At 37.0% G+C, this 23255-nt stretch overlaps 1 protein-coding gene across 1 annotated transcript; it reads right to left on the reverse strand.

Moving 5' to 3' along the window:
- Window positions 1-28: 28 nt before the first annotated feature.
- tnxba (tenascin XBa) lies at window positions 29-15397 on the reverse strand. The gene is made up of 14 exons (XM_073847545.1): window positions 13418-15397; window positions 13086-13289; window positions 11595-12671; window positions 10998-11120; window positions 10754-10897; window positions 10508-10627; window positions 10274-10429; window positions 4190-4314; window positions 3973-4105; window positions 3728-3879; window positions 1995-2091; window positions 1666-1827; window positions 1421-1584; window positions 29-508 (listed from the first exon to the last, which is right to left on the reverse strand). The coding sequence occupies exons 1-14, from the start codon at window positions 15375-15377 to the stop codon at window positions 392-394; spliced, it is 4734 nt and encodes a 1577-aa protein (XP_073703646.1). The 5' UTR covers window positions 15378-15397; the 3' UTR covers window positions 29-391.
- Between the last annotated feature and the right edge of the window lie 7858 nt (window positions 15398-23255).

The raw sequence follows: 23255 nt of genomic DNA on the forward strand, positions 1-23255 counted from the left end.
AAAATCACTTCTGAATCCAGGTCTGGTTAGTACTTTGATTTATTGGTTTTGTCTACATCTTACAACATCAAAAGTAAAACAATTTTAAAGAAAGGAAACCATATAAAAAGATTAAAAAAGTAGTACCAAAAGATCAAGACAGTGCAGTTATTCCAGTAGCGGAAATGTTAATATCAATGATGGACCTCCATTAACACAAGTACATCGACACATGCATAAAGTCTACATAACATTAAAAAAAACTTACAGAAGTTGTTGTGATTGGTTGGAGGTTGTACTTTGCAAAGTTTGTTTTGTATGTATGTTGTTAACCTATATACAATATTGAAGTAGCAGTGTGTAGAATTTTGTACAGTGTATTTGCACTAGGAGCACTATTCACTCTGGAGATTTAACCTTGGGTTGTTGGGGTTGTAGCGATCGTTTGACTGATATATGAGGGTCGAAGCTTCATCTCAGTAAATGGGAGGGATGCGTCTTTGCCCTTCCAGTCTATCCACACCACACCCTGAGAGACAAGAAAAAAATCATTGGATTGGTTTTCAACTTAAGCCCTATTGGTGTATCTATAATGGCTATAGTTTGATGCTCCTAAAGGAGAAACAAAACAAAAATTTACAGATAATTTACTCACCCCCTTGTCATCCAAGATGTTCATGTCTTTTTTTCTTCAGTAGTAAAGAAATTATGTAAGGAAAACATGTCAGGATTTCTCTCCATATAGTGGACTTCTATGGTGCCTGCGAGATTGAACTTTCAAAATGCAGTTTAAATGCAGCTTCAAAGGGCTCTAAATGATCCCAGCCAGGGAAGAAGGGTCTTATCTAGTGAAACAATTGGTTATTTTCTAAAAAAAATTTACAATTTATATACTTTTTAACTTCAAATGCTCGTCTTGTCTAGCTCTGCCTGTACTCTGTGTAGTCCGGTTTAAGACTTCAAAATCATCCTACATCGCTATTTACCTTTTTTAGTAAAGGGCATTTGATCTTTTTTGCAAAACACTTTGTAAACACTGGGTCAGTACCTCTGCAGCGATGTAGGATGATTCTGAAGTTGGAGGAGAAAATGAGATGGGACCCTAACTGTCTTGAACCGGAATACACAGAGTACATGCAGAGCTAGACAAGATGAGCATTTGAGTTTAAAAAGTATATATAGTCTATTTTTTTTAATAAACCTTTGAAGCTGGTTTAGTTTAAACTCGCTAGAACCATAGAAGTCGACTATATGGAGAGAAATCCTGAAATGTTTTCCTCAAAAAACATGATTTCTTTACAACTGAAGAAAGAAAAACATGAACATCTTGGATGACAAGTGGGTGAGTAAATTATCTGTCAATTTTTGTTCTGGAAGTGAACTTCTCCTTTAACACTTTAAACTTAAGCTACAAAAATGCTACTCTTTGCTGATGCTGTACCTTGTTGTCTGAGCAGGAGCCGTAGAGGCCGTTGAGGTTTGCTTTGTAGCAATTTTTATACCACCAGCCTCCCATGTAGGCCTTTGCGCAGTGAATGCTAAGAATGTTTGGGTCTTTGTCTTTGGTGGAGAATGGACGTCCGTTGTGATATTTCATGGAATCACCTGAAACAAAATGTAGAGAGTCTCTCTTAATACAAAACTGGCTTATATTATACAAAGTGGGATCTTTTTTTTTTTTTTTACCTGCAGTGCCAAAGTATCCGGACAGCTCGATTGCATAGTGGTTAGCCTCTGAGCTAACATTGAAGTTGGCATAATGAGCAAAAGCCGTGTCATTTCCTGAACGCAGGTCAACCCATAGGCTCATTGGTGTACGACTGGTCAGAGTGTGAAGGATGTCATTTCCTGTGGGGAGAGAGAGCACAAGAATGTAATTCAAAGTCCCTGCAAGAGTTGAACTGATATTCTTTAGGTGGGAAACTTGGAAATTGAAAATATATACAGTGTATATATATATATATATATATATTCTGGTTTCTGAAAAAAATAACAATCACTGTGGAAAATCTTACCCAGCCAGAATTCCCCACTCAGGAGACCAAAGCCTCTACTGTAGTCTCTCCAGCTCCTAAAGAAATCCGTAGATCCATCCATTCTTCTCTGGAATACCTGCGTTTGTAAAACAACAAAGTCTTACTCAGTTTTAAAAACTATATACTTTGCTGCATATCAGTTCAGTTCACAAAATGGGGATAGGTGAAAATACGAAAGATCACAGCAATGCAAATGCATTGAGCAACAGCAGATATTATCAGTTTGTGGCTTAGAATTTTGTACACAAAAATCAGCATTTGTCTTTCTGTGTACAAAATACATTAAAGTGACATTGTAAATGATGTGATGCTTAATTGTTTTGAATGTGCACTTGTAGTGAACTACAAATCTTGAAAATAGAAAAAAACCTGTACATGTTGATAAAAATAATTAAATAAAAGACCACCTAAAGAGAGTATGCTTTCATAACTGTTTCTTAACACACTTTTAAAACTGCTCTTTGTAGTAATTTCAAATTAAAGTTTTGTTTTACATTTTAATTCATTATGTTTTAATAAAAATGTTGTCTTGCTTTAAAGAAGTAAAGTTATTTTGGTTAACAAACAAAAGCACATTACATTTAAAGTTAATATATTTTAAATAAATATATATTACAATGATTAAATTGCAACTTCAATAGAAACATTAAAGTATTTTATATTTTAGTTTACTAAAAATTACACAAAGTCATAATATTACGAGAATATTACGATTTTATAATATATTACGAGTCAAAATATTTTGAGAATAAAATCAAAACATTCAGAGAATAAAGTCAAAATATTTTAACAATAAAGTCAAAATTATGAGAATAAAGTCAAAATGTTTTGAGAATAAAGCCAAAATATTTTGAGAATAAAGTCAAAATTACGATAATAAATTTGTAGCAATTATGAGATTAAAATTATAATGTTTTGAGAGTATATTCTAGTCTATTGCACATGCAAATGGCCTGGATTGGGAGCACTGGGAGATATTCCAAAGAACTGTCATACTACATTAATGAATGTGAAAAACACATTATTGCAAAACACATTGATTGTAGTTCACTATAAACTGACTCTTTTTACTAAACTGAGATTTTAAAAGCTGAGACTTTGTTGTATATTAAAAGTACCAAAAGCACACAGCTTAGCCTATTGCTATTATTGGGTGGCTGAGCACTACAAATAGGTTTCGCTACTTCTCCCAGAGTTCCCAATCTGGGCCATTTACATGTGCAGGCTATACTCTCAAAATATTAAAACTTTAATTGCTATATGGTTTAATTCTCATAATTCCAAATTTTATCCTTGAAACATTTCAACTTCATTCTTGAAATATTTCGACTTTATTCTCAAAATATTACAACTTTAATCTCGTAATTTTAGATTTGTTTATTTTTTTAACGTGCCACTAAAACGGCGTCATAGTACATATGACAGTGCACTTTAACCATGTTTTAAAGATTGTATATTAATAGAAATAATAATGAAATTACATATAAATGTTAGTACAGTCTTACTAAGCTAATCATGACACAAAATTTGTGTTGTCTACAAAATCAGGCAGATCACACTTGCCATCCAATAAGCCTTCACATCAAGGCTATGGCACAAAGGCTATTCTTTTAAAACGGATCAAAATATATAATATGTCATGCTTCAACAACAGTTTCATAGGGACAGCTGTGGGTGAATTAGAGGTATCAATCCAAGCTTTAGTTTCTTACTGTCCAGCCTCCTCCATCAGTCTCCATGTCACAGTAGACCACGACTGGCTCTCCGTCCTTTCCTTCAGGGTAGATCTCAGCCTCTCCTGACTCCTTCTTCCCATTGATCTGTACCTCTGAGCAGTCTGTGGGGTATGGGTGCGAAAGCTGGGCTGCAGTGCAAAAATTAAAAAAATCTAATCTTTAAAAAACAGAATGCAACCAGGGCTGAAAATGAGGCAGTAGAAAAACAGAACATTACAAACCAGTGGTAAAGTCAGCGGAGACAAAACTGATGTACTGTCCGTCTCTTTCTCCCTCTATCTTCACAGTATAGTTTGAAAAAGCTGCCAGTCCGGTCAGCTCATAACGCGTCACAGATGGATTTAAAATCACCTCCTGTTAATACAAAGCAGGGGTCGGTGAAAATTGTGTGAAGGCTGCTAAATTTGTCTCAGGTGCTATTGAGGTATTGATATTCACCTTGACTTCCTCGCTCAGCTGGTATGTGAGCCTATAACTTTTGAAAGCCACACGGGGAGCCCTCCATGAAATCACAGATGAGTGAAAGGTCACCTCATCAGGAGTCACGACCTGAAGTTTCACTCCTAGACAACATACAGGTAGGAAAAAAGAGGATAAAACAAGATATGGCAGATTCTGTAGAGAATATTGGGTAACGCTTTAGATTACAGCCCGCAAAGAACTACGTAAGTAAACTGAATTTACGGTGTAAGTTTATGTAATTATAGTGTACCTATATATAACGAACATGTAGGTATAAGGGAAGAATATGTTAAATTTGGGTAATTAGGGGGTAACAAACCAGATATGCAAACTGCAAAGAACTACATAACTATACTGAAATTACGGTGTACGTTTCTGTAATTATAGTGTACCTATTAAAGAACGTACATGTAGGTATAAGGGAAGAATAGGTTAAATTTGGGTAATTAGGGGGTAACAACTCAGATATGCAACCTGCAAAGAACTACATAAGTATACTGAAATTACGGTGTACGTTTCTGTAATTATAATGTACCTACAGTATTAAAGCACGTAGCCTACGTGTAGGGAGAACATATGTTACATTTTGATAATTGGAATAACAACCAGATATGCGACCTGCAAAAAACTGTAAGCAAACCTAAGTTACGGTGTTAACAGGTATCTCTATTACTGTGCCAGGCATAAATCGTACGCTTGGTGTATTTACACGTAAGCTTTTTTAAATTACTGGTAAAATACACTCTTGTTCCATGTAATTACAGGGTAAGTGTGCCATCTGCGGGCTGTAAATTAAAGTGGCGATTGTTCCGCTCTTGTTCAAAGAAGTTACAGGGTAAGTAGACATCTGCGGGCTGTAAATTAAAGTGGCGATTGTTCCGCTCTTGTTCAAAGAAGTTACAGGGTAAGTAGACATCTGCGGGCTGTAAATTAAAGTGGCGATTGTTCCGCTCTTGTTCAAAGAAGTTACAGGGTAGGTACACAATACATAGCAACGTGACCTCATAATAATTCGTATGTATTTTACGTAAAATGTGGTTCTACAAAACATACATTTATTTACGTTTTTACAGACACTAAACTATAGGTCTACATAATGTTATCAAGACTACACTTTAAACCCTTAAAATACATAAAATTTCTGCAATCGTTTAATCATTCATGTAATATTAACTTCGTTTGCCGTGGTGGGACACATAAGGCGTTTTCTCTGACATGCTGTGACTAATAACAGAACCATAAAATACACGGAACACGCATCTTAATTACAAAATGAAACAATTTTATTCGTGTGCTGTAACCCAGATCTTCAGAATCCATACGATTTGCGAGGACCAGACCCAATTTCAAGCCTTTATCCGGCGATCTTCATCTGCATCTCGAACAGCGAGTCCAGCAGCATCAGCCATAAACCCGTGCTGTAGTGAATTTTGCGACAGGAAAATCGGACGTTCATTGGCTCTCGCCTGCATTCGTCACAGATTACGACATGCCGTTTTTCTGGTGAAATGTGTTGAAATGATGCGTGGGCGCCTTTGAGGAGTGGATCAAGACAATAATCTGAATAATATTTTCAGCAATTAACAATTTAAATTCTGCTCTCATCCTACTGCACCTCAAACCTACAGTATTCCGCCAGAGAGGAATGTGGCTGCAGACGCATCGTTATTTGGATTACTTTTTTGTACAGCTGTTGACATTTTTGCAATAAATAAATGATTATGATTGCACTTTCCTGTCTTTTATATTTTTATTACTGTACAGTCATATTTAACGTTAGGTTTAGTGGTAGGAGTGAGATTAGCAACTTTAAAAAATATGTTCAGATATATTTTAGATATATTTTCAGATTGTGCGTATATGTATTGTACCTACTCTGTAACTTCGTTGAACAAGGGGGTAACAATCGCCACTTTAATTTACAGCCCGCAGATGTCTACTTACCCTGTAACTTCTTTGAACAAGAGCGGAACAATCGCCACTTTAATTTACAGCCCGCAGATGGCGCACTTACCCTGTAATTACATGGAACAAGAGTGTATTTTACCAGTAATTTAAAATGCCTGGCACAGTAATAGAGATACCTGTTAACACCGTAACTTAGGTTTGCTTACAGTTTTTTGCAGGTCGCGTATCTGGTTGTTATGCCCAATTATCAAAATGTAACATATGTTCTCCCTACACGTACGTGCTTTAATACTGTAGGTACATTATAATTACAGAAACGTACACCGTAATTTCAGTATAGTTATGTAGTTCTTTGCATGTTGCATATCTGGTTTGTTACCCCCTAATTACCCAAATTTAACATATTCTTCCCTTATACCTACATGTTCGTTATATATAGGTACACTATAATTACAGAAACTTACACCGTAAATTCAGTTTACTTACGTAGTTCTTTGCGGGCTGTAATCTAAAGCATTACCGAATATTGTACTAAAATGGCGGAAAGGAGAAATTTCAGTAACAAATGTGACCCTGGATCACAAAACCAGTCTTAAAGGAGAGGTTTACTTCCAGAACAAAAATTTATAGATTTACTCACCCCCTTGTCATCCAAGATGTTCATGTCTTTCTTTCTTCAGTCGTAAAGAAATTATAATTTGTTTTGTTCATTTTTTGAGGAAAACATTTCAGGAGTGTTCTCCATATAGTGGACTTCTATGGTGCACGCAATTTTGAACTTCCAAAATGCAGTTTAAATCCAGCTTCCAAGGGCTCTAAACGATCCCAGCTGAGGAAGAAGGGTCTTATTGTTACAAACCCTGCACTTGTCCTTCCGTCCACTCACCACCGGAGGTCGCCAGCTCATTACATTGACTTTCACACATCACCCGGACTACATATCCCATGTTCCACTGCACCTATTACCTGTACCCAATCACCTACCGTGTAAATACGAACCCATTTCAGTCATTCACTGCTGAGTATTGAGTTTGCATTGCAGCCATACAAAGCGTTTCCCTTGTTTTTTTCCCCAGTCTTGTGTTTCCTTGTTTCTGATCTTCAGCCTGTCTATTTGGATTACCCATTTGCCTAACCCTCTGGATTATGTTCGGTGTTGTTATTCGACCCTCGCCTCTTTGGATTACTCTTGTGTTTTCCCTTATTATTCCTGTTTGCTGTTGCCCGACCCTGTGCCTGTTTATGACCATGTCTGTGCCTAACGTAAATAAAAGCTTGCAAATGGATATGACTGTCTCACGTCTCACTGTAAGAGAATACACAGCCAAACCAGGATCCACTTGGCCAGGTATGCACACTGCTAGACTGCTATTAGCCCTCAAGCAGGGCACATGAACGCTGAAGGATTATGTTCAAGAGTACCTAGACGTTGCTTACTAGTTACCAGGCTGTGTTCTGATAGACTTTTTCCTTGAGGGCATTAATCAGCCCCTGAAATCGCGGCTCATTCGCGAGGGTCTGTGTTCATCTCTTTGAGAATTTATGGACTATGCTTTAATGTGTGTTGGCTCCTTGTTTACTGTGGGTGTCACGGAGAGGGAACGCGACACCGCGGCAATGGCGGCCGCGGGACATACAGGTCTATTTAACTTTATGCCGGGCACACAACCCGCTCACGAAATGGAGGCTGCGCCGGAGCGCGTGCACAACATGGCGGCCACACTGGACCACGTACACAAAATGACGGCCACGCCGGACCGCGTTTACAAAATGGCGGCTACAGTGCCACTCCCTCACGTCATGTCAAATTACACACATCAGAGACTGGCTGTGTCCAAATTCAGGGTCTACATCCTTCGGAGGACTCATTTTAAGGATGTTACGTCACAGCGCCGCGACGAAGGCTGTCCAAATTCATAGGATCCTTCAAATGCGGCCCACAAATACATCCTCCTTTTCCCCGAATTGGAACGATGGGTCTGGTGGATCCTTTCCCGTCCTACCTATCCCATAATCCCTTTCGGCAGAGCGCTTCCCGAATTTTCAAATAATAGCGGACGAAGCGAGCGGTAGTAATGATGTAAGTTTAAAAAAAAACTGTCGTTTAAAAAAATATTTTTTTTACAGCGGTTGTCTAGTTAGGCCTTTGGTTTTAGCGTTAAGCTTATTTTTTTTTTTTACATTTGTATGTTTATATGTTAAAAAACATCTCTTTCGTAAACTAGCTTCTTTCTTACTGCCTGTGTGAATATCCCCTTACACACAGCTAATTTCTTGTTAGTGATTGAAGCTGTTTTTAACGCTTTTTTTTTTGTTTTGTGTAGTACAGATAACCTTACTTCTTGCTTAGCGCTGTCACGGTTGCTAGGCGACTGAATATGAGCAACTGGTAGTGGAGGGAACTGAAAGAAGGGTAGGCTGTCCAAATTCACAGACACCCACTTCCAGGTTTTGCGGTCTTCGGAGGACACCTTCTCCTTCAACTGGGTAGGAAGGATCCTAAGGAGGATGCAGACCCTGAATTTGGACACAGCCACTGGTATCCAGCTTGGAGGACCCACAGCCAAGCCACAGCCTGCTCACATCATGTCGGCTTACACACATCAGAGACTGGTATCCAGCTTGGTGGACCCACCGCTGCTGTCAGCTCGAGCAGTCAATCTCTTAAAGCCAATGTCTGCCAAGCCAGTGCCCGCTAACATCACGTCTACCAAGCCAGCGCCTGGTAACGTCAAGTCAAGTCAAGTCACAGCTGTTCCATCAAAATTAAGTCAAGTCACAGCTGTTCCTTCAAAGGCAAGTCACAGTTGTCTGAGTCAAGTCAGGTTATAACCTTCCCTCCAGAGCCAATTCACGTCTCGCCAGAGCGTCTCATCACGGCTGACCGCCCAGCGTCTCGTCACGTCACGGCTGAACGCCCAGATTCCTGTCTTATTTATTCAGCTTTCAGATGACGTATAAATGTCAATTAAAAAAAAAAAAGAAAAAAGTGACTGGTTTTGTGGTCCAGGGTCACAAATAGTTTCAGTTTTCTGCTGTTCATCACCAGTGTTGGGCAGTAACTTGTTACTTGTAATTTAGTTACTGTATTAATATTACTTTTGCAGTAATTAATAGTGAATAAATTAATAGTGTAACTAATTACTAAAAAGATTTCAGTAATAATATTACAGTTACCATTCATAAAATAGCTTAGTTACTTAGTTACTTTTGATGCTTAAACCCAGCTGATTTAAAATCCAACAACTAAATAATTCCTAGATTTATTTTAATAATTGTCATGACTGGCACATGCATGTGATGTCCCCAGTGCAGCAGGCAAGCTTGGAATATGGAAAAGCTTACATTCAGCAGATAGAAATATTGCATTATATTGATTTTGCAAGGAAAAACAGATGATCTGAACACTGTTGAAAGTTGTAGCTTTACTTTACTCTGGCATTACATCCCACACACATCCTTCTGATCAGAATGTGGTACATTATATTACTATAATTAAAAATCTTTTTGGAAAATTAAACAGTTTCTTACAAACCAACTTCTGTGATTTCACAAAGTACATAATGAAATATAATCGTATATGGGTAACGGAGAAATTACAATCAAGCTACACATGACAATAAATGAGAATAAAACAACACTATCACTATCAATCGCTATTGAGTGTTTGTAATAACTTCTGACTTCGATTCCAATGTGGATTTTGGACAAATGATGAGGCAGAAATACGTTGTTAGTAACATTCTAGAAGAATTTTACTTGGAAGATAAACAGTTACAACTTCTGTGGGGCGTGAAGAAAAAGTAATGTAACTAGTAGTGTAACTAATTATTGTTGCCAGAAAGTAATAAGTAAAGTAACAAAATTACTTTTTAAAGGAGTAACTAGTAATGAGTAATATATTATGTTCATTGAGTAACTAGCCCAACACTGTTCATCACACAATTTTGATGTCCAACTATGAGCATAAATTAAGGCAGAATCAGGCGATAGAAATTTTTGTATTTTAATGTAATCACCTGATAGTGAATTTGACCATTTAGTTATTATCAGCCTCAACACTAAAATTACTTTTATGTTACTCCTATAGTGCTTTTGTTTTGCGTCATGAAGTTTATTTGAGGGTGAGTAAACTGAACTGTGTTTACGCACCACTTCCTGTTGTGAATGTTATGGAGACTGGGCTACTCTGGAGCCGGTTGACTTGACTTGTGATTTTCACCATGTATAAGGAAGATCTATGGAGTCCTCTGAGCTGATGCTCCACAGTACTGCCAGATAATGTCACTGTAATAGTCACATTAGGAGCTAGAAGGCAAACAAAGTTGAATAAGCAATGATGTCTTACTGTAGAACCAGCCATTTAATAAATCTGGCTCCACTTACATTTTGTAGTCCCATAACTGAGGATATAGCTGTCCACTTTAGCTTGCGATGGTTTCCATACCAGCAGAGCTTTGGTGTCTGTGATGTTCACCACCTTTAGTTCAGTAGGAGAATCTGGCACTAGGATTTATAAATATTTAAAAGAGACATTAGTGACTATACAAAATCGCATTAACATCATCCATAACATCAAGTGAAAAGAAACAGCAACAACAACAACAACAACAACGTAAGCATTGTTCACACCTGTAGTGACGGAGGCTGTGATTGGCTCGCTTTGGAGTGTCTCCAGAACTGAGCTCACGGTAATGTCATAAGTGGAGCCAGCATAGAGTTTAGATAGGAGAACATGGGACAGCTGGGAGTCAACAGACATGGAGCCACTCTCACCTGCAGTATAAAAGGGTAAAGCATTGTAAAGAATATTTTGCTGAGTAGCATGCAGTAGTCATAGCAGAAAAGCAGGATAACTTGAAGAAATTTACAGTACCAGTCGCAGTGTTGGTGTACGTGACTTTAAATTCTGCTACTGTGCTTTTAGGTTTTGTCCAGGATACTGAGAAGGAAGTCTCTGTTATGTTTCTGAGCATCAAGTCAGTGGGCGGCTCAGGGCCTGGAAAATAAAATGGTAAGGGTGTGAAGTTTTGAAGTTGTACAGCAGTCATATACAAAGTTGAGGGTAACGACATTTACAGTTCTAAAACATTTATATGCCATATTACCCAAGTAATCAACTGGTGTATTCAGTCTGCAAATGATTTAATGGTGAAGTTTGAGTATCACCATTCACCAATACAGTGCACATCATTCATTTTAGCAGTGGAAATTCTATGTTGAGTTGACAGCCAAAGAAATCTAAAGCTGTTTTGTGCTCCTGATGTCACTGAACTCATGCCTAGTATTTATGACTAAAATAGAGTAAGTGGGCCTTGCCAACATCAATATTTAAAATATACAGGGTACTGTTTTCCCTGCAGTCATTAGAGATTTAAGCATGCTTAAGTACTGCCTGCACACCGCAGGAGAGTAAATGCTCTTCACTGGTGTTTATTGCAGTGAACCGAAGCAGAAAGTATGGGAAACCTACCTGTGAATAATGTGAGGTGGTGAATTTTGGATCGTACTTCTAGACCAGAGCCAAACAAGGAAACTGAATACCGCGTTTGAGGTTGAAGGCCTTTGAAATGATATGACCGTGCTGTACCAACAAGAACTTGGGAGAACTTTTTTACAGTCCTTCCATCAGGTTTGCTACTTTGGACTTTAGTTGATGTTCTGTTTAAACCGGGCCTTTGGACATCGGTTACATTTTCAGCTGCTGTTGTGTCCTGAATTTTCTCAGAATCTTCATTTCCTCTGATTTCCTTTCTTGTTATAGTGAAGTTCTTGAACATGCCTTGAGGAGCTTCCCAAGACATAATGAACCCGGTTGAAGTAATATTATGAACCTCAACTGATCCAAGGACTGATAATCTGTTGATAGTTTTGTTAAAATGCTTTGAATGAGTTTTAGATTCAAAACTTGTTCCATTTGCATGCTTATCAGACTTCTCTGCTTGGAGAGTTGTTGTTACATTGCTGTGCAATAGCTTCTTGTCTTTTTCAGATGTAGATGTAACATTAACAGTCTTGCTTTCTTTTAGTTGTTCACCTGTATTTCTTATAGTGACCTTTGTCTTTGATGCATTAGATGATTCTTTGGTGCCTTTAGACACATTCACTAAAACTTTGGAGGTTCCATTAACCTTCTTCACAGGTCTTTGAGTCACATTCTGATAGACAGGCTCATCTTTAAGATTGCTTTTCTTGGACTTGTCAGTGAGATCAGTTTGTGTTTGTTCAAAATCCAGTTTTATGGTTGTTGTTTTGCCCTTTTTTGCTTGTTCTTGACGTCTTCTACCTTCATGCCTCAGCAGAACTTGCCCAGTAGTCTTAATAATCTTGTCTCTCTTTGTGGTATTGGACTGGACTTTATCTGGAGACACGGTTGGACTTGGCTTCACCGTTGGCTTGGCTGTGGTGTTTTTCTTTGGGTCCGTTGTATCTAACCTTTTCACAAATATGGTCTTGTCTGGCTTTGACTTCACAGGTTTTGTGTCAGGTTTGGCAGTGGGCATCTTCATAGTCACAGTTTCAACAGTTACTGTGATCTTCTTGTCAACAGCTGGGGAAATCATTCAGAGAGCAACTTAAATACATTCTTAATTAAATAGTTTAGCATAAACACAGCATAAAAAAATTAGCAAGTTCCGGCTGCTTTTTTACTCACTATGAAAGTGGATTGGGACCAGGGTCTGTTAAAGTAGGAGTAAGCGATTTCTGAGAGACACTGTTGATATTTTTAATCAACATTATAGGAATTATGAAATTCTGGTGCAAATGCCCCTTTTTATGGTGCTTTTTTATGGTGCTTTGGAGTTTGACAGCCCCTCCTCACAATTCACTTTAATTGTATGAAGAAACAGCAGCAAGGACATTCTGCTAAAATTTTCCTTTTATGTTCTAGGAAAGAAAATCATATATTTGGAATAACATTTCTTTGAGTAAATGATAATTGGATTTTCATGGATTTACTTACCCTTACTGCAGTCTAGGCCTGCATAACCAGTCTGACACACACACTTTGCCTTCACACACTTCCCTTTTTTGTTGCAGTTAGAGGGGCAGGTTTTGCCACTGCAGTCTGGGCCACTGAAGCCCTGGAAACAAACACACCTTCCTTCTTCACACTTGCCCTGACCACTACAGTTTTTAGGGCATTGCTCTTCTGAGCACTGAACACCTGAAGATAGATGGTACAATGTGGGAATTATAACCTGTCCAAACACAGAGTTATTACTATTTTACCAGTGCCATTGTAAGGGTTAACTAAAAACGTTAGGATCTTTATTAGTCCATAATTCTACTTACATATTTTTTTAATCGCTGCCATCTCCTTCTCAAGAAACTCAACTTTGTCCCTCAGTGCGGCCATCTCAGTCTCACAACCTCCTGTGCAGGCTCCTTGTACCAGGTTGATGTGATGAGTCATAACCAGAGGAGATCCAGGATTCAAACTTAGCTCCGTCTCTCGTACTTTGGTTACATTACCTACATCTGTCTGAGCATCCTGTGGAACGCAGCCCTCAGTGATGAATACTTTAACTGGTGAACTCTCTGCAGGTTTGTCTTTAGTTGGATTCTGGACTTTATCCACTATAGGCTTTGCAGTAGATGCAACAGTCTGATTGACATTGCTAATTTCTGAGGTAGTGGATTGAGTTTTAATTTTCATTTTGGTGTTAATTGATGTAGTTACTGGCTTTGAATCATTAACATTAACAGTTTGGGGCGTTGACTTGACAGTTGCATTTTTCTTCTTGCTAAGTGTGGTTACATCTACAACAGGCTTTGTGGTGGATAGGAGAGTCTGATTGACAATAATCTGTGAGGAAGTCGCGTGGGTCCGGTTTTTAGTTTTAGTATTGACTAATGTAGTTTGCTTTGGAACATTATGACTAATAGTTTGGGTCGTTGACTTAGAAGTGGAATTTTTCTTCTCGTTAAGTGTGCCTTGAAAAGAAGGCCCAGATTTCTGGACATCTACAGCAGGCTTTGGTGTAGATGAGAGAGTCTGATTAATGCGACTAGGTTTTGATGAACCAGAATAAGTTTGGTTTATCATTTTGGTGTTTACTGGCTTTAAAGCATTAACATGAATTGTGTGGCCTATTGACTTGGTACTAGTATTTTTTTTCTCACCTGTTGCTGGAAGGGAAGACACAGGTCTCTGGATAGTGTCTACAACAGGCTTCAATGAGGATAGAAGAGTCTTTGAGGATGGAAAAGTAGATTGAGTTTGGTTTTTCAGTTTGGACTTTAATGTAGTTAATGGTTTCTCAACTTTAAGTGTAATAGTGTTGACTGACTTAGAGGAATTTTTCTTCTCACTAACTGCGTTTTGTACGCTTTGAACAGGTTTCTGGATGGTGTCCACTTTCGGCTTTACAGATAATGGAAGAGTTTGATTTACTCTACTAGTTGTTGAGGAAGTAGATTGAGTTTGGTCTTTCATTTTGGTCTTTAATAATGTAGTTGTTGGTTTCTCAACATTAACATTTATAGTGTTGATTGACTTACTTGTTGAATTTTTCTTCTCACTAAGCGTGTTTTGTACACTTTGCACAGGTTTCTGGACAGTGTCCACATCCGGATTTGTAGATGATGGGAGAGTCTGATTCACTTTAGTAGTTACTGAGAAAGTAGGTTGAGTTTGGTCTTTAATTTTGTTTTTTAATAATGTAGTTACTGGTTTCTCAGTATTGACTGTTGACTTGGTAGTAGAATTTTTCTTTTCACTATTTGTGTTTTGTACACTTTGCACAGGTTTCTGGATGGTGTCCACATCCGGCTTTGTAGATGATAGGAGAGTCTGATTCACTTTAGTAGCTGCTGAGGATGTAGATTGAGTTTGGTCTTTCATTTTGGTCTTTAATAATGCAGTTGTTGGTTTCTCAACATTAACATTTATAGTGTTGATTGACTTACTAGTAGAATTTTTCTTCTCACTAAGCGTATTTTGTACACTTTGTACAGGTTTCTGGATGGTGTCCACATCTGGCTTTGTAGATGATGGAAGAGTCTTATTCACTCTACTAGTAGATTGAGTTTGGTCTTTCACTTTGGTCTTTAATAATGTAATTGTTGGTTTCTCAACATTAGCATTAATAGTGTTGACTGACTTAGTAGTAGAATTTTTCTTATCACTAAGCGTATTTTGTATACTTTGCACAGGTTTCTGGATGGTGTCCACATCCAGCTTTGTTGATGATGGGAGAGTCTGGTTCACTTTACTAGTTGCTGAGGAAGTAGATTTAGTGTGGTCTTTCATTTTGGTCTTGAATAATGTAGTTGTTGGTTTCTCAGTGTTGACTGTTGGCTTGGTAGTAACATTTTTCTTCTCACTAACTGCGTTTTGTACACTTTGTACAGGTTTCTGGATGGTGTCCACATCTGGCCTTGTTGATGATGGGAGAGTCTGATTGACTCTACTAGTTGTTGAGGAAGTGGATTGAGTTTGGCCTTTTATTTTGGTCTTTAATAATGTAGTTGTTGGTTTCTCAACATTAGCATTAATAGTGTCGACTGACTTAGTAGTAGAATTTTTCTTATCACTAAGCATGTTTTGTACACTTTGCTCAAGCTTCTGGATGGTGTCCACATCTGGCTTTGTAGATGATGGAAGAGTCTGATTCACTGTACTGGTTGTTGGGGAAGTAGATTGAGTTTGGTCTTTAATTTTGGTATTTAATAATGTAGTTGTTGGTTTTTCAACATTAACATTGGTAGTGTTGATTGACTTACTAGTAGAACTTTTCTTTTCACTAATTGTAGATGATGGGAGAGTCTGATTCACTCTACTAGTAGATTGAGTTTGGTCTTTCACTTTGGTCTTTAATAATGTAATTGTTGGTTTCTCAACATTAGCATTAATAGTGTTGACTGACTTAGTAGTAGAATTTTTCTTATCACTAAGCGTGTTTTGTATACTTTGCACAGGTTTCTGGATGGTGTCCACATCCAGCTTTGTTGATGATGGGAGAGTCTGGTTCACTTTACTAGTTGCTGAGGAAGTAGATTTAGTTTGGTCTTTCATTTTGGTCTTTAATAATGTAGTTGTTGGTTTCTCAGTGTTGACTGTTGGCTTGGTAGTAACATTTTTCTTCTCACTAACTGCATTTTGTACACTTTGTACAGGTTTCTGGATGGTGTCCACATCTGGCCTTGTTGATGATGGGAGAGTCTGATTGACTCTACTAGTTGTTGAGGAAGTGGATTGAGTTTGGCCTTTTATTTTGGTCTTTAATAATGTAGTTGTTGGTTTCTCAACATTAGCATTAATAGTGTCGACTGACTTAGTAGTAGAATTTTTCTTATCACTAAGCATGTTTTGTACACTTTGCTCAAGCTTCTGGATGGTGTCCACATCTGGCTTTGTAGATGATGGAAGAGTCTGATTCACTGTACTGGTTGTTGGGGAAGTAGATTGAGTTTGGTCTTTAATTTTGGTATTTAATAATGTAGTTGTTGGTTTTTCAACATTAACATTGGTAGTGTTGATTGACTTACTAGTAGAACTTTTCTTTTCACTAATTGTAGATGATGGGAGAGTCTGATTCACTCTACTAGTAGATTGAGTTTGGTCTTTCACTTTGGTCTTTAATAATGTAATTGTTGGTTTCTCAACATTAGCATTAATAGTGTTGACTGACTTAGTAGTAGAATTTTTCTTATCACTAAGCGTGTTTTGTATACTTTGCACAGGTTTCTGGATGGTGTCCACATCCAGCTTTGTTGATGATGGGAGAGTCTGGTTCACTTTACTAGTTGCTGAGGAAGTAGATTTAGTTTGGTCTTTCATTTTGGTCTTTAATAATGTAGTTGTTGGTTTCTCAGTGTTGACTGTTGGCTTGGTAGTAACATTTTTCTTCTCACTAACTGCATTTTGTACACTTTGTACAGGTTTCTGGATGGTGTCCACATCTGGCCTTGTTGATGATGGGAGAGTCTGATTGACTCTACTAGTTGTTGAGGAAGTGGATTGAGTTTGGCCTTTTATTTTGGTCTTTAATAATGTAGTTGTTGGTTTCTCAACATTAGCATTAATAGTGTCGACTGACTTAGTAGTAGAATTTTTCTTATCACTAAGCATGTTTTGTACACTTTGCTCAAGCTTCTGGATGGTGTCCACATCTGGCTTTGTAGATGATGGAAGAGTCTGATTCACTGTACTGGTTGTTGGGGAAGTAGATTGAGTTTGGTCTTTAATTTTGGTATTTAATAATGTAGTTGTTGGTTTTTCAACATTAACATTGATAGTGTTGATTGACTTACTAGTAGAACTTTTCTTTTCACTAATTGTAGATGATGGGAGAGTCTGATTCACTCTACTAGTTGTTGAGGAAGTAGATTGAGTTTGGTCTTTAATTTTGGTCTTTAATAACGTAGCTGCAACTTTAGTAGTTTGGGCTGTTGACTTAACAGTGGAATTTTTCTTTGCACTAAGTGGGTCCCGAAGAGAAAACACATGTTTCTGGACAACATCTTGATGCTGACTGCTAATTTTTGAAGAAATAAACTGAGTCTGATTTTTCGTTTTGGTGTTTAATACTGTAGTTACTGACACATTAACATTCATAGTTTGGACTGTTGACTTAACAGTAGAATTATTCTTCTCGCTAAGTGTGCTTTCTTCAGCAACCAGCTTTTCTTTGGATGGAAGAGTATGATTGACGCTGCTTGTTTTTGAGGAAGTGGGATGAGTCTGGTTTTTAATTTTGGTATTTAATGCAGCAGTTACCAGATTTGGATGATTAAGACTACCAGTGTGGGGTGTTGACTTGGCAGTAGAATTTTTCTTTTCATTAAGTTTGCCTGGAAGAGCAGGTCCAGATTTCTGGTTATCTTCGGTAGGCTTTGTAGTGGATGGAAGAGTCTGACTAATGCTGCTAGTTTTTGGGGAAGTAGATTGAGTTTGGTTTTTCGTTCTGGTGTTTGATAATGTAGTTACTGGTTTCTGTATATTAAGATTTATGGCATTCACTTTTGATTTATTAGTAGAATTTTTCTTCTCACTTAGTGCATCTTGAAGAGAAGGCATAGGTTTCTGGACACCATCCACAACAGCCTTTGGGATGGATGGAAGAGTCTGATTGGCGGTACTACTTTTTGAAGAAGCAGCTTGAGTCTGGGTTTTCCATTTGGTGGTTAATGTCGTGGTTACTAGCTTGGGAACATTATGGCTAATAGTGTGGTCCTTTGATTTGGTAGTGTCATTTTTATTCTCACTAAGTGTGCCTTGAAGAGTAGGCAAAGTATTTAGAATGAGGAGAAACACTATTGAGATTAACATTTTATGATGGATTATAAAATGTCAAGTCTTTCTTACAAATTAATGGTTTGAGCTGATTATATAAAGTCTAAATTGAATTTTTTGTTTTTTATTTTCCTCAACTATCTTACCGGTATTTGTGATATAGGGGATGTGTTCCCTGAAAAAGTGAAAAGCTGAGTTAGTTTGCCTTTGCATGCATTCGCACATTCATTCATTCATTGCTTAAATTTACCTAAATAAAACACATGCCTTTCGAATGTGTGTCAGGCTAAGATGAGCTGGGCAGGCTGAGCTCAAGACTGCATTTTTGGAAAAAGCTCTCAAACACCTATCAGCGGAGGGACTGTACTGAAGCAACAGAGCCGCACTGTGCTCCTCTCACAGGGACTGTGTGTCTTTGACTCAACTCTTACATAATCTTTACTTAGGCAAACTGAAAACTGCCAGGGCTAGTTTCCAGTTAAAAAATACTCTAGTCAATTTAAAAGCTCACCACAGAAGCATCCAAAAAATTCTTAAATAATTGGGGATTAAGTAAAATTTACAAAGGCTTCTGTTTAGACTGGCCTAAAAATCAGTGTTTTTTTATTGAAATGGGATAAACTTTATATTTATTTTTTACTGATAAACATTCGTAAAAAATTGTATTAATAGCATGCTTAAGTATTAATAAATATACATAATGATCCTTAAAATATGTATTTTTATGATCTAATTCTTAACTTACATTTACAACTTAATCTTAAACTGACCATTATTTTACTGTACAAAACCTCCAGCCCACTTAAAGTAAATGTAATTCTTACTGCCAGTTATTGATTATGGCAATGAACACAGTGATTTTACTAATAATGTATAATAAATGTGTCCTACCTGTGTTTGGAACTGCTTCTGTCCTGCTCTGTGTTGTATGAGGCTCCTTCCATCAGCTTTGAGAACCTCCTGTGACTGATTGAGATTAATGGAGAAAGAGAGACAGTGAACAGGAGCTCCACTAGCCAAAGGACCCAGGGCAATCAAATCTCCTACTTAAAGTTTTTCCATACTCCGCCTCCTTGCAAATTTACATTGAGCATATTCCCTGCTCTGGAATGGCTTTATGGGTGTTTTCTCTTGACAAGATATTCCCTGAACAGTTAAAAGGTGGAGTTTATGAATCTATCTATGATTAGCAGTCTCTCACATTTCTGTTTATCGGTTGTTGCTTTATGTAACGTGAATGCTATCCACTGGAATTGAGCCTGTTTTTACTAATATAACAGACTATTTTTTTTTCATGTTACAACCACCATGCGGCTTAAAGGGACAGTAAAAGGGAACATTCTGCTATAATATCTTCAAGTTTGTAATAATTCTTAAGTTGTTTAAAATAGAAACATTTCCACTTTGATCACTGTTAACACAAATCTGCCATATACAGTTGAGGTCAAAAGTTTACACCTGCAAAATGTTAATTATTTTACCAAAATAAGAGGGATCATATAAAATGAATGTTATTTTCTTTTTATTTAGTACTTATCTGAATAAGATATTTCACATAAAAGACGTTTACATATAACCTACAAGAAAAAATAATAGTTGAATTAATAAAAATGACCCTGTTCAAAAGTTTATACACACACTTGATTCTTAATACTGTGCTGTTACTTGAATGATCCACTGCTGTGTTCAGAAAGAAACACGATGCATTAAGAGCCGGGGGTTGACAACTTTTTGAATTTGATGATCAGGGTAAATTTAACTTATTTTACCTTCTGGGAAATGTATGTATCTTCTGTAGCATCTGAAAGGGCCATACTAAATGAAAAAAAAAAAAGATATTTAAGCAAAATAAGAAAAATGTACACATCTTCATTCTGTTCAAAGATTTACACCCTTGGCTCTTAATGCATCAAATTTTCATCTGAAGCATCAGTGAGCATTTGAAATGTCTGTAATCTGTATTATGAGTGACTCAGTTGTCCTCAGTGTGAAAAGATGGCTCTCAAAATTATACAGTCATTGTTGGAAAGTGTTCAAATAAACAAAAATGTTGAAGAACCAAAGAATTTGTGAGACCTGAAAGATTTTTCTGAAGAACAGTAGGTAGTTTAACTGTTCAGGACAAACAAGGGACTCATGAACAATGATCACAAAACAAAACAAACAAACAAACAAACAAACAAACAAACAAACAAAAAAACACAGCTGTGGATTATTCAGGTAACAATATAGTATTAAGAATTAAGTGTATGCAAACTTTTGAACGGGGTAATTTTTATAAATTCAAGTACTGTTTTCTCTTGTAGACTATATGTAAATGTCTTTTATGTGAAATATCTTATACAGCTCAGTACTAAACAGAAAATAACATGCATTTTGTATGATCCTACTTATTTTGGTAAAATAATTTACATTTTGCAGTTTCTGCAAGGTGTATGTAAACTTTTGACCTCAACTGTAATTTCATCTGATCTTTATTTTATTAAAATTATTATATTTAAAAAAAAAACTTTTTCCAGTGACAGCACTGTACCTATATTACATGATAAGCAAAGAAACACATTTTGTGAGAAAATAGTTTAAAAAACCTTGCATGTTAGACAGATTTATCTAAAATAACTCCTTATACACATCTTTTGACCCTTTCTACAATGATCTGGCTTGTACTTTTCCTTTCTAGCACCTGATGAGAGTTGCTAGAAAGATCCTCTAGTGGAGCACAGAGAGTGTTTGTCGTGTCAGCTGATGGGTGGCCACTGCTCACTAGCGCCCTCGCTTGTATGATATTTATATCACACTAAAGCAGGCCCACATCAGTGAGACCACCATTCTGTTGCTGACCTGACCTTACCCTGCTAGTCAAAACAGTGCCAAGCCTTGAGCTGTATACACACCTAACAAAACAACCGTCTACTGACAAGCATTTCTGGGAATTAATGAGCCAAAACTTGTAGAGTATTGCTCATTTGTTGGAAAGTTGTTGGAAAACTTTCTATTTACCACTACTTAAGTTGAACAATTTAATCCAGTTGTATTTGCATTTGCTTTTATAGACTATTTTTGGCCGTTTTCAGAAATGGCTTCATAAAATAACAGAATAAATCTACCTGTGTTGACTTAATCTATTTAAAGGCACACACATTATTTGTTAAAATCTCAGTATTGTACACAAATAACACAGATGCTTTGATGCAATTAACAGTATAAATATTTACTCTTAAGTCAGTAATAGTTATTTTGGAACAATGTAAGTGGTTTCAAGTTCCATGGTTCAAGCTGTTCAATCTACTTTGTTTCAAAACTAGTTATCTTATACTAGTATGGCCAGGTGGTAGTTGATTAGTTGGTTGTCCATGATGGTCTTTCAGCTAATGACCAGTAGGGCTGTCACGATTCCTTGATTCAGTTTGTGTACTTAATTTAAAAAATACTTTTGTCGAGTAACCAGCAGAATACTGGAATACTGGTACATTCCTCTGACCAGAATCTATGAAATTCATAGAGAGTGCACTTACGTCACGATTTGGTCAGATACCCAGATGTGCGGCTATATTGGCGATACTTGGATGTAAACAAGAGCATGGATTGCACAGATAATGTGCTACTCTGTATATGTTGTTCTGCTAATTCATGCTGTCTAAACCACAGAAAAACGTGTGAAAGCTGATCATATAGAAAAGGACTTAGTACATAAGGGTGCAATATTTTGACAAACTAAAGTTAATAGGTGGTAAAGATATGTACAAGCAATAATAATTAAGATATTAGCCGAATATTTCACTTACCTGACTGGAAATGATAAGAACAAACATTAATGTTGTCAAGATTCTTGCCCTGGAAATCCTGGTTCAGTTTGGCTAACCACAAAGGCCTTTTGTTCCTCAGTTTTTTGCACTCTTCTACTTGATTTGTTATAACTGTTAGGTCTATCCACCATATTTTTTAATGGAAGTAAGCTGTTTTCTGGTAATGTGTTTGACTTCTGGTTCATAAGCCGCCGTCGATAAATAACGAGAAGAATAACAAAGTGCAGTAAAAGGTATGTTTGCACTGCAAATCATTGTGTTTATAATTAAAATAATACATTTAAATAATGTGGTAAGACACACCAGTTTACAATATCAAGCATCAAAACTAGCTGCTTTTTTGTAGAGATAAAAACAGCTGGAAGTGAATGAAACTGGAAGGCAGATGCATTAAATTTACAAATGGCTGTGCCCACTCTTACGGGAAAAATAAGGTGGATATAGTACTTAAAATGTTTTTCCTGTTCCGGTCCGATAGTACAGCCCAAAACATGACAATAATTGACTATTTTCAGCAGCAAGAATCAGCAAAATATGCAAGTTTTGTTCAGCTTGTGGCATTGTTTACGTTTAGTGCTGGCAATATGGCTGATTGATGACACACGCATGTAAATAATTAAAATAACATATATTAAACCTGCATGGTATCATTTTCTTTTCTTTTTTTATTAAATCATAGCATTTGTGAATTCACAACAGTATTATGCTTTATTATGATTTTTAAATGGGTTTAACATATCATGCAGCCTTGGAAAATGGTCTAATAATAGAATGCATTAAATGCTAATGCAAGAAAATGCTTAGGTTTGAGTTTAAAAATTCTTAATGTGGGAGCTGATGTAAGACAAAACGATAATTCATTTCAGAGTTCCACAGCTATTGCTACAAAGGCTCAATCTCCACTTTACCGTTCTAGGAATCAACAAAGCCAGCTGGTCAGCTGGCCTTAGAGACTGTTTTGGCTCATATTTCTCAATCAGTTTCACCAAGTACAAAAGTACAAAAACCATAAATGTTAAATTTAATCTGTAACGGATCGGCAACCATTGTAAAGAACTCAGAACAAGAGTAATATGTTTAATCTTAC

Source organism: Garra rufa, chromosome 9 (genome assembly GCF_049309525.1).
Source record: "Garra rufa chromosome 9, GarRuf1.0, whole genome shotgun sequence".
Lineage (NCBI taxonomy): Eukaryota > Metazoa > Chordata > Actinopteri > Cypriniformes > Cyprinidae > Garra > Garra rufa.

What these genes read in the sequence shown, in the direction of transcription:
- tnxba (XM_073847545.1), bottom strand. Translation starts at nt 15,377, where the DNA reads ATGAAAGACCACACTAAATCTACTTCCTCAGCAACTAGTAAAGTGAAC. An exon ending in CACAGCCTCCGTCACTACAG is followed by an intron (nt 10,628 to 10,753) that starts GTGTGAACAATG and finishes TATAAATCCTAG; the next exon opens with TGCCAGATTCTCCTACTGAA. An exon ending in AGCTGAGCGAGGAAGTCAAG is followed by an intron (nt 4,106 to 4,189) that starts GTGAATATCAAT and finishes TTGTATTAACAG; the next exon opens with GAGGTGATTTTAAATCCATC.